This window comes from Saccostrea cucullata, unplaced genomic scaffold (genome assembly GCF_032062105.1).
Source record: "Saccostrea cucullata isolate Sc308-1 unplaced genomic scaffold, CSIRO_AGI_Scuc_v1 ctg12238, whole genome shotgun sequence".
NCBI lineage: Eukaryota > Metazoa > Mollusca > Bivalvia > Ostreida > Ostreidae > Saccostrea > Saccostrea cuccullata.
The window spans coordinates 6,173-18,723 of NW_026921277.1; the positions used below are offsets into that span (position 1 = coordinate 6,173).

Genomic DNA, 12,551 nt, shown 5'->3' on the forward strand with positions numbered 1-12,551 from the left:
TTTCTCCATGTTTTTAAAGCTGTAATCTCAATATATTACTAACCGTGTGTTCCTAACATATTCTTTGACTCTTTCCACAACAAAACATTCCTCATAATTGTTGTTAATAGTCCTCTTGGCCCTGATATCACAATCATCGGACATTTTGCTTATTTATACTGCCATTTTGGTTTCCAAGATAATTCGGTCCAATACACTTTGTTCAGATGTCAACTACGAGAGAACTTGATAGAGGGGAGAGTAATTTTTTAAATCTTCCATTTTTTGCAATTGAGGTAAGAATTTGGAAAAATTAATCAAGAATCGAGCGCACTTTTTTGTGCGCAATAAATATACAGTTTTTTCAATGGGTGGCACTGTAGCTCTTCGATCTATCAATATATATTTTTTTGGAGAGCTACAGATCTGCAGCTAAGAAAATTTTAAATACATTCTGTAAAAAACCCCCTGAATTTTACCCTTTGCTCCGCTTAATCCCTCTAGATGCTGGCACACTTTTCTCTGATGACTTGAATGGAAAAATGTTTTTTATAATGTTTAAGGTGCCAAACTTTCTCTTCTCTTTTGATGGCCCTTGGAGCTTACTTCCATCTGTGTTCCTGTTGCTTTCCAATGGTAGACCTTTTGATAGTTCTTCTTTTTGTAAGTCACCCTGGTTGTCAGTATCTTCTGGATTTTTAATTTCCTCAATGTCCTCCCAGTCCTCTTCTAACTCAAGGACCTCATTATCTTCCCTCCCACTTTCTTCACCTTCAGAGGATTCTGACATATGCATCTCCTCTTCTAATTTTTTCATTTCATCACTGCTTTCTTTAGCCATTGTTCCCTGAAATATACATCAATTAAATGACTTTAAGAAATCATAATAAGCTTAAAGATATTTAAAACCTACCAAAAACTGATCATTCCTTCATAGAGTTGGGTATTGCGAAGGAAATCCATATTGCGATATATTGCAATATTTTACTTTGAATATTGCAATATATTGTAGATTAATTATCATTAATAAATTTGAGCAGAATGTTTGAAATGCTGTCAAGTTCAAAGACTACTTGAATTTATCTTTAAGTTAAAAGCGGGTGGAGGGATAAGACATTGATTGCACACCAAATTAACACTTTATTTTTAATCAAATTCCAGGTAAAATAGTAAAACAAGATGAACTCTCTTGGAGAATTTTCACATTGAAATAAAAATTATTCAGATTATATAATCTTTTTTCATTGAATTCTTTTTTTTTTGGGGGGGGGGGGTGTTAATGAAGTAGCATAAAATGTTATTAAAGATTAAAACAATATACATATTAGGCCTATATGAAAATAATTTTATTGTGGTTACAAAATAAGATTTAAAAAACCAGAAAGAAATTGTGACCTGTTTTCATGCGTTTTGGTAATTTAGTCTAACCGGTTTACAGTCAACTCGTACACAAACCGTCTCGTACACAAACCGAGTCGTACACAGAAAGTCAGCTCGTACACAAATCAAAAGTCAACTCGTACACAAATCAAAAGTCAACTCGTACACAAATCAAAAGTCAACTCGTACACAAACTGATGTCATTTGTACATAGTTCCCTATGTGATTTAATGTATAGTTTTTCTCAGTGTTAAAAAATTGAGGAGTCAACTTGTACATAAAGGTTTTTTTTTTTTGTACATTTTAATCTTTTTATGCCGCTAAATTTACCTATACCTTATGCGCAGATTGGGTTTTTTTTATTTTAAGGTTTTTTGCGACGTAAATCTTGGGCGTCAACTCCTACACATTTTTCGTTATTTAAATATTATATAAATATAGCCCTTTGATGAGGTCAATCCATAGATATATCGACTTCACAGAAAAGCATATCGACCGAGCACGAAGTGCGAGGTCGATATGCTTTTCTGTGAAGTCGATATATCTATGGATTGACCGAATTAAAGGGCTACATTTGTTATATTATTTTTTACATAGATTGACAAAACAAATTATGAAAATAATGGGAAAAGTTTTCTCCCTTTAACAATTAGAGACTAGAGATAAAAAAAAATTACACCGTTTAATGTAAATGCGTTTCCTTTATATTGATGGAGTGATTTAGACGATTTACTTATTCAGAATACTTCATTTATTTGATTAAGTTTTGTATCAATATTTGACACACATATCGAATATGTTTTAATTAATATGAAGTTATCCTAATCCAATGCCTTCTTTTGTCTCATCAAATACAGAACATTGAAAAAAAGTTAGTAAAAGTTGAAATAATTTTTTCTTTCTAGAACATGTAGAAACATTAAATCATACACTGTATTAGCTTTGATTGAATACAGTACTTTTTTGTTTCACGGAAATTACCTCCATTTTAAGACACCTCAAGTCGATATGCATTTCAGATTCTATAAATAGTAACTCAAGTCTTTATGCTGTTATATACTAAATCATGTGATCAAGTTTGAGCCAATCAGAGAGCTGGGAATAAATGATAAAAATAATATACATTTATAACTTAATTTAGATAAGAAATTTAGAAATTTTATGGCACCATAACGTATACCATTATTCAATGTAGACAGTAAATACGATCGAAATACATCGTAAGATTTTTATGCCAATATGCTATATCATATCATTGCATACAATTTTAAAAAAAAAACTTATCAAATTAAAAAAAAAAAAAAAAGCTTTTTTTTTTTTTACTAGAGACAGTTTTACGACAGGATAAACACTTCTCTCACACCATGGGGAAGATAAAGAAATGAAGAAATTGGGACCAAATTAGGAGCATTTCGTAATTAGCGTTTGTCGCAAATCAAAGAAACCGCCGCGCTTGTGTTAGTTTAACAATAATTGTTTATACACATTATTCCCAGTATGAGAAGCCACGGTCGATTTCAAATGTTATAAAACCACAAAGGTATTCGTGAAAAAATCTAAAAATTTAACACTTCTCCTTGTTCTTATTTCAGTTTTTCTAGATTATACATTATTTATATAAAAGTAATTCCTAACTATTGTAAATAAAACGTTGTGTACGAGTTGACTTCTGATTTGTGTACGAGCTGACTTCTGATTTGTGTACGAGTTGACTTTTTGTGTACGACTCGGTTTGTGTACGAGACGGCTTCGTACACAAACCAAGTCGTACACAAACCAACTCGTATACAAAAAGTCAACTCGTACACAAAAACCAGAAGTCAACTCGTACACAACATTTATATTACAATCGTTATGATTTAATTTTATACAAATAATGTTGATAACACAAAGTGTTACTTTTCTTTAAGTTTCTTCCCTAAATATTTAAATAATTCAACTTCCCTGATAGGAACATCAAAGAAGTATTGTTAAACCAACACACACGCGGTGGTTTCTTGAATCTGCGACAAACGATAATTATGATATGCTTATAATTCGGTATCCTTTAATTATGAGATACTATATTTATCGAAAACGTCTCCAAGTTTCTTCATTCCTTATACTTCACCATGTTTAGAGAGATTTGTCTTTCCTGCAGCAAGACGGTAAGTTTCTAAAACTTTTTTATCTAAATATTTTTAAAGTTTAGATAAGTGTAAGAAAAATGTGTTATACAGTATACCATTAAATTCTTACCATGTATTTAGATCGCATTTACTATATACACTATATCTAATTAACATATTAGGATGCTACAAAATATTATATTCTACATCAACATGCATTACTTGCATAACAGAAAACTTTTTAGAAATATAAAATCTACGTATAACAATTTTGTTGACAGATATCCATTTCAATTGAGTTTTTCAACTACATATTAAACAAATAAAATATTTAAATTTGCAATATAAGAATTATTTAAGATAATTACCTTTATTTAATAATTAAGAATGAATTTGACAATCTTGATTTAGTTAACTCAAAACACATTTGTGTACGAGTTGACTTATTTGGAAACTGTGGCAAATATTACTCTAAATCACATAGGGAAACCTATGTCTGAGTTGTGTACGAGTTGACTTCTGGTTTGTGTACGAGTTGAATTTTTTGTGTGTACAAGTTGACCTTTTGTATACGAGTTGGTTTGTGTACAACTCGGTTTGTGTACGAAGTGACTGTAAACCGTTGACTGGACACCCTCTAACCCGACCTAATTTCACATCAAGACGTACAACAAGGTTAGCTTTTTTAAAAAAGCTGAGTGTCAGCCACTGGAATACAGAAAGTTTCTTTCTTGTTTTGTAATGGTTTATGATTTGATCTATCCATCATGTTGTGTTCCTTAATGTAATAAATGCCATTGTAAGAAAAGTTAAATTATTGTAATCGTTTTCTTATTTGTAACACAATGCCACATACATAATAATTAATAAGGGATAGAATATTTTTTTTAATTCTGCATCGTGACCATTACAATGATCTCCAATAAATTCTCTTCGGCGGAGACATCAGAGAAAGTTCATCTTATACAGGTAAATGAACAAAAGCCACCATTGCAACTAAGATCACGTTAAATTCTATAAAAATGATATAGATTATGATGAATAAAAGGAAGGTAGACTTTGTGTTAGATCGTTTTTAAATATTATTAAATAACAGTTTTCATTTGTGTGCATTTCTAGGCAATGCCTGAAGGGGGGGGGGGGGGCATACTGCATCTATATTTAATTTAATTTGTAAGTTTGAGCATCCATTTTAGTGTTATTAAGAAAGAAAAGAATTGCTTCCAAACAAGTAATGACGCCACAGAAAACAATTTTAAATGGAAATTCTAAATATGTTTATACATGCAGTACGTATACATGTACATGTACACAAAATGTCTTTAATGATGTCTACCATCATAGCAAAACTATAGATTAAAAAACTGGAATCCATCCCCCTCTCTCCTTTCATTGGGGGGGGGGGGTGTTGACCCTGTCTATAAATCAGCACAGTTCCCTCAGCTATCGCATTTCCACTGTGGTCTCACATGTGGGCGCGGTTCACGTGTGCACAAGCGGCACTTACACGTCTATCATCATGTAAATTATAAGAATTTTCTGTCTTACAGTGGTCTATTTTTTTTTTTCACTCTAATCAAAGAGCTGATGTTTTCATAACTTCCATCATTAGAGTGAAGAGAAATTGAGCTTTTTTTCACTATTTTGGGACTTTTGTGGCAAGTGGATTGTTGTGTGAATTCCGACCCGTACATGTCTTATGCAAGGTATTGAATACTGATCGAGGGAGTCTTGCATCAGGCATCCAGTGGAATACACAATTTAAATCTTCGGCTTGCGATTTAGGGAATTAATGTACTTATTATCTATTAGAAGCAAAGAAATATTTTCATAGTATCATTTAAAAACTGACAAATATCCCATCTAGAAGCTGAATAGTCTATGTCATAAATTTTCATCGAGAACGACGAAGAACAATGCAGTCTATCAATAGATCGAGGTCATGTGTGCGTGTAGAAGCACGCCCTCTGGTTGGAGAAAATTGTGCAAATCTTTTTCCCAGAATTCCGATTAACGCAAGCGCACTTGCAGTTTCATCCTAACGTAACTAGTCAGCCCGGGGGCTGACTAATCAGGAAATGGCCTGTTTTAATATATACATGCTCCTGCTATAGCATAAGGTGTTTAAAATGGCATGAAAGTTATTAAAAATAATTAAAACAACACTGCTACAAGTGAAAACATGGATGACCATTTACTTTTAATATGTACATGTATATTGAACTTGACATTTCACCGCGATGTCGATCGTGTAGATTCAATGTGAGATTTTGAGAACCGCAATGCATATGGTATACACCCTGTAAAAATGTTTTATATATTTTCTTCCTTATAAATTTTATTTTAAAGTCTTATTAATTAGTAATTTTATTTCAAAGTAAGATATTCAAAACTGCAACAGTGAATTAAAAGCTTCCACCCCCTCTCTCTCCTCTCTCTTTCTCTCTCCCGAACGAACTTTCAACAAGAAAGAAAAAGACTTAGAAGTTTCCAGTTTTATTTTAACAGTTTCTACAATAAAGGAGGTTTTTATATATTTTTATAAATATCGTGAAATACCGGTATCTGATTTTCATATCGCGATATATTATCGTGGTGGATAATACCGCAATATACCGATATACCGGTAATATTGCACACCCCTATTCATTCATATAGGTAAAATATCTGTCGATATCTCATTTTGTTGGGTTTTGAAGAAAAATCTGCATAAATTAGTGAAAAAAATCTTATGTTGAAGTAAAATTTGAGGAAATGTGATTAAAAAACATATATTGTGAATTTTTTATTAGATGTAAACTAAAAGAATTTTCAACAGGTCTAGTACAATCACTAGATTTAGCTACGTACCTTGATTTACCTACTTAGCTTGATTTACCTACCTGAGGTAGCTTTATTTAGCTACCAAATCAATTTATTTCTATAAAAAAGCATTTTTCTAGGGGTGTGCAGAAAATCTCATTTTGATGCAGTGATCATTTTCAACTTTGAACTCATCTGAAAACAATTAATGAAAAAATCACTCTTGAAGAAATGTCTTTTTCTGCGCAATTGCAATCAAACTTTTGAAAGTTTTGGGGCTATGTAGAACAGTTAATAGAACAGTTAATCCTTGAATGAAATGACAAAGAAGTCCAGTTCCAGTTAACATGATAATAGGTCAGTAATTATCCAGCACAATGTGAAGTAATCATACTCAGCCATGCCTCACCACACGCAAGAGAGGACAGTTAACCAAACAATGGAATCACATGTTTTGCACTAAATTGTCCAAACGCAGCTTTGGATTGTTTTTTAAACCTCCCTAGTATAAATAATATGTTTTACGGTGTGACCGTTGGGGCGAGCGCAGTTGTACCATCAAAAGCACTTGAAAAATTGATCAGCCACTTCAAGCATCAAGCCGCGCAAGACATCTCGACCACTTGTGATGTCATACGACATCACGGAGCTCTTCGCAGCATACGGAGACAGCCGACCTTCTGTTTGAAACTATAGACCTAGTGCAAATTGGGTAAAAAAAACATTACAGAGTTATTTTTTGTTTCTTTGAAAGATTTCTACAAACTGCATACAGACCCTTTGTTCTTTACGTTATTACTGATTTATTTATTTATTCGAGAAAAGGACATTGGGTAGTAAAGGAAATCTGGAAATGTTTCACAGAAAAATTTGCCTGACGTATGAACAGATTTCAATCCGAATTTCCTCTGTTCCTACACGTTAGTCTATTGAGCTCGCATCGCGAGCGCTCGCTATTAATATTCATTTAATTGCGATTTTTTGTCTCTTTTTAATAAAAAGAAAAATTTTGAAAAGTTGCATTGATATAGCTAAATAAAGCTACCTGAGGTAGGTTAATAGCGAGCGCAGCAAGTGTTGCGAGCTCAATACACTAACGTGTACGAACAGAGGAAATTCGGGTTGATATCTGCACATTGTTCCAAGAAATTTTTATCTCACCATGTGAAAAAATTCCAAACTCCCAATAATCCTTTGCGGTGCATAGCAACATGGTGGCTAAAACATAGCAACGATTTACTTGAAAAAAATTACAAACAATGATTTAATGCAATCTCCATACCACAAAAGTATCGTTTGCGTCCTATGCCAACAGGACTTTTTTATCTGACATCATATTTTCGTCACTTTAACAGTTCGGGTATTTTTCGATTTTGTCGGAAACTTTCCGAGAAGTTTGGAATCTCGATCCTGATGCTTGGGAAGTGATTTCTTTTAATTGTTTTGTTTTCTTCTTTCTTCTTTCTTTTTCTTGAATGATAGGCAGTACATGTGTAGGTTTATGATTGTACAGTAACTGCGCTCGCCCCAACGGTCACACCATAAAACATATAAAAGCTACGCAGGTAATTCTACCTGCGTAGCTAAATCTAGTGATTGTAGTGAACCTGTTCAACAAGTGAATATGTAAATATACCAAGTGTGGACGCCGGACGGTAGATGACAAGATGCAGAGTTATTTTATAGATGAATCCAGTGCATCAGACACCTTTTAAGGAACCTGCATACCTTTTCTTTCACATATTCAATAGGTATTCATGTTTATAACCCAATGCCTAAGACAAGGACCTGTGATCACATCCTAAGCCATTCTTACCTTTTTTGAAAGAGTTCTTTTCACAAATTTGAAATATTTTCTGTCGGTTACATCTTATGAAACCAAACCAGCATAACTGTCATTTGAATGAAAGGTGTACAAAGTCATATTTCCGATAAAACGGATAAAGTAGCAATTGTTATTATTCCAACAACCGCCATTTTCACACCGGATAATAATAGAGAGCTATAGTACTTAAAATTAAACCGTGTCAAATCCGTATAAAATGTGTAGAATGGTTATGGGTTTTCAGAAGACTTAAATTTTAATTATTAAATACGTATATACTTAAACTATGTTTTGAATCCTCCAAATTATTTTTATATATTCAAGCGTAATTATAGTTGGAAATATCGAAACCCCTTTAGCTCGAAATTTTCAGGATTGCATTGTCTAAAATTTTGTCAACCCGACATGTCCTCCACCACAGAATGGCAGAATAAATAAAAACATTAGAAATATGGTCGGGGGACTGGGGCTTACAACTTTGATTGATTATAAATGTTTAGCTGTCAATAATACCCAAAAAATGGAATAGTTATTTTGTTTTTCTTAATTGGATGTCAAATATTTATGAAATATATGTATTTTGAAATAATAAGGTTTTTTGACAGCTGCAGTGCCTGTGCATGTACAATGACTGCATTTAACTTTGCAGCTAGAAAACAAACCTAAGTAAACAGCTTTATTAGCTACTTGAAAATGTGTGAAAGTTATTTTAATTCAAGCTTTGAACAAGTTTGCTTATTAAAATAATTGCCAGATAAAACGATGTAAAGCCCACAGGCCTATTTTTAATCATTATTTTACCAAATTCTCTCCCTGTGTGAGCATGTAGCTAATTTTTAAATTTAAAAGGAATGTGTTGTATATATATATACAAACAAATAAAACCCAGGTGATGAAAATTAACAATTCTGTAACCATGACAGTGATACTCATATGGGTTCAATCTCCCTTGGCCAGCTAGCTCTGTTGGTAGAGCACCTGAATTTCTTTATTCAGGCAATGTATTTGGCTATGGTCTAAGTCCCATTTTTTCCTCTCCTGTTAGAGATTTTGTGCTGTTCACTCTCCCTTGGACTTGCAGGTGAAGCCAATAGTGTCCTTGGGTTAAGACCTTTAAATAGCAAGGAGTGTGGCTTTCAATTGGGGTTGATTGCATGTGGCCATTTAGCTCAGTTGGTAATCTTAGATTTTTCTTGGTCTAACCCCTGCTTTTTAAATTGTGACGTGCAGGAAAACATAGCGAAAAACCATATTGAAAAGTGTCATTTTCAATGAAAAATGTTTAAATGCTATTGCCATTGAAACAGACAAATGAGGCATATCACACAAACAAAATGTATCCAGAGTTGCCTACAGTCTTTCAGAAAAGTCATTTAAATGGCGATAACATCCTTTATATGATGATTAATTTGATATAGGAATCACCCATTTACTGATTTCAAATTGATGTATGAAGAAGTTATTTTCAACATAATTCTATTAAAGCGGTAAAGTATGGGAAAAAGAAAGTTGAAAGTGATTAATTAGGTTTAGTTGTAATGGGAATGCCTCCGAATGGTGAAAACTCTCACCTGACTTAATAATAAATTTCCATATTTTTAGGTATATAAAGCTATGTAGAAATTAATGTAACAGTAACACAAAGTGTAAATGTTGGATTATACCGATATATATTTTCATTCATATTTCAAAGATATAGGTGTTTTTTTTTACAGGCATACTGCAAGTTTTCAGGAATACCAGTAAAAGTTATACCAAGAAGTAATCCATTGAGATCACCATCTGGTATAAAAGTTTAAGATCATTGGCCATCATTTAAGCAAATTGTTGTAATTTGCCTTTCATGTATTTGTTGAAATTATTTTCATTCTTAACCTATAGGATGATTAATTTGAAAGTGGTATTTGATAACACAGTTACACTGAAAATCAATAATTTTAATGTTGAAATCTTAATGTAAATTTTTGCATTGTTTATTTCACTTAAATAAAGTCCTTTTGAAATTTCTGCCTTACCCTTGCTTTAAATGTTTGATATTTTGTTTACAGCATTTAAAATATTAGGATTTCTTTTTTTATAATTTTTTTTTGCAGAAGAAAAGAATAAAGCCTGTTTTCAAGAAAAAAGGAGACACAGGAAAAGAAACAGTTATAAGCATTTACAATTACTTAAAAGAAAGGTATTTAAATATTTTACAATAATAAACATTATGTATACTATTTAAATACTGTAATGGAAGGAATATTAATGTTAATATCAACTTATGATGCATATAATTTCTGAAACAATTTATTCTGTTAAGATCACAGATAATTGTACTAGCTGTGGATATTAACATATTCTGAGAGAAAAATTAATACAAAGGAACAGTTTATGTTAGTGTATTCTTATCCTTAAAAGTTTGTTGGTGTGAGCTGTAAGAATAATCTAATTGTAAAACAACAAAAAAAAAATATTAGTGGTACAGCTCATGACCTCAAGTACTACCTTGCAAACTATACAGCTTTACTACCGGTACATATTTTTACAGAAAATTTAGAAGAAGGTACTGTTCAACCAACTAGAAAAGAACTAAAAGAAGAAATGAAATCTAAACTGGAAACAGCCATGTTGTGTGGTCAGAGGATTTGTATTGATCTCAGTATGGAGAACACAATGACATTAAAGGTGACAGTAATGTAACTTATTCAACTTACCAGAAATAAAAAAAAAAATAAAAATAGAATTAGCAAATGAAACAATTTAATAACATTTAATAGAGTCAAGTATATTTCACAAATAACAAGGTACAGTTTCACAAAATAACATTTTTTTTTTGTTACATGTATGGAAATTAAAATTTTCCTATAGCAAGGAAATTCTCAGAATTCCCTGCAGTAAGAATACACAAATTATTTTTCTCATATGTCCTCCTGAATGCTAATTGTGATGTCATTAAATTGTGCATTTTCCCATATATTCTTAAAAAGTTGCAGAAGACATCAATTTTCAGTGGAGTTTTCTTTCAGAAAAGATACTCTGCCACTCTCGCCCAGAAAGATTTTGAGATATGTGATTTTTCATAGCAGTTTACATAATATGTCCAAAAATTAAAGAGTCTGTGTACACACCATTTTCAAAGGAAAATCTGCACAGAAATGAGATTTTGACAAACTGGTACAAGTCACCAAATTAATGATTCATATATCCAGAACGTTTTATTCCAATTATTTCATGTCATATTGTTAAAAATGATCTATCATATTCATCTGCTAAACATTGTGAAAGCCATTTTCACAAGATTTCTTAAACATTACATTTTAAGGGCACAATAAATATTTTTCATTTTATACATGATATATAATTGGCTAAAGATATTGGAATCATGCAATTGACTTTTTCCAAAATCAATGTTAATCATAAAAATGTGAGTTTGTTTCATGTCAGCATTTGTATTTTTCAAGTATTGTATCTAAAAAGATACATCAGAGTTGGTTTTGAGCTTTATAACACAAGGTTGAAATGAAATTTTAACTTTTTTTTGTCTGACTTACTTCGAGAAGCAAACTCATAAAGTGAATCAAAATGTTTAAAAAGGTCATTTGTAGTTGATCTTGACCTCTTATTGTTTTTAATGATGACCTAATATAATCATTATGTAGGTCTTTGCTTCATCCTTAAATTTGTAAATCTACATGTGTACATACAATATTTAAATAAGTGGTTTTTTGACTTTGACCTTAACCTTAAATATGCAGGAACATGCTTCTGTATCAATGTCTTGTATAATGTGTAGGTAATTTAGAACTGAACACAACATTTACAAGCTTTCCTTTTATTGAAATACTTTGCAATCTTCACCAATCTTCAGCTTCATCAATTCTTTATTTTGAAATACTGAAAAGTCTCCCAATTATTACTATACCTTGAAAAACTGGAGTGAAGAATATTTCAATTCTTTTACAGGAAAAGAGCAAATTAAGCCAACAGCTGTGCAGAGTATATGGGATAAACAGAAGAGCAGAGCTTCCAGCCCATCTTTATTTTGCTGGATTTGATAAAAATGGAGACTTGTATAAAGAATGTCTTCATAAAATTGATGGATTTGAGAAATTTATGGTATGAAGTTAACTTTTAACATATAAATAATACAAAAATTCATTTTTTTTAAATTTGGGGGCAGGGAGGGGTGTATTTCAAAGATAAGTCTGTTGACTCACAAAAAAATTGTTGGTAAACCTATGATCTTAAAGCTCCACACCTTCCTTCAAGATTCTCAACAGATTTATTATAGTTTTAGTATACATAGCATCACTTTTAAATTTGTAATCTTAGATCTTGGATTTAATGTTTTTTGATTCGTTTGTTCTTTTGTATGGAGCAGTTTACGGACGTTATCATCATAAAGCTACAACAGAGCTGATTACAGTTTGTTTGTCATCTTTGTATTCCCATTGACTTTTCAGATTTTCGATTTC

General features: G+C 31.8%; 1 protein-coding gene across 1 annotated transcript; it reads right to left on the reverse strand.

Annotated features, from left to right (window-relative positions):
- Positions 1-458: 458 nt before the first annotated feature.
- Positions 459-8,089, reverse strand: LOC134259609 (uncharacterized; the record flags this gene model as incomplete). The annotated part of the gene is made up of 2 exons (XM_062742213.1): positions 8,058-8,089; positions 459-826 (listed from the first exon to the last, which is right to left on the reverse strand). A coding segment is annotated over exon 2 (362 nt), but the record flags the coding sequence as incomplete, so codon positions are not given.
- Between the last annotated feature and the right edge of the window lie 4,462 nt (positions 8,090-12,551).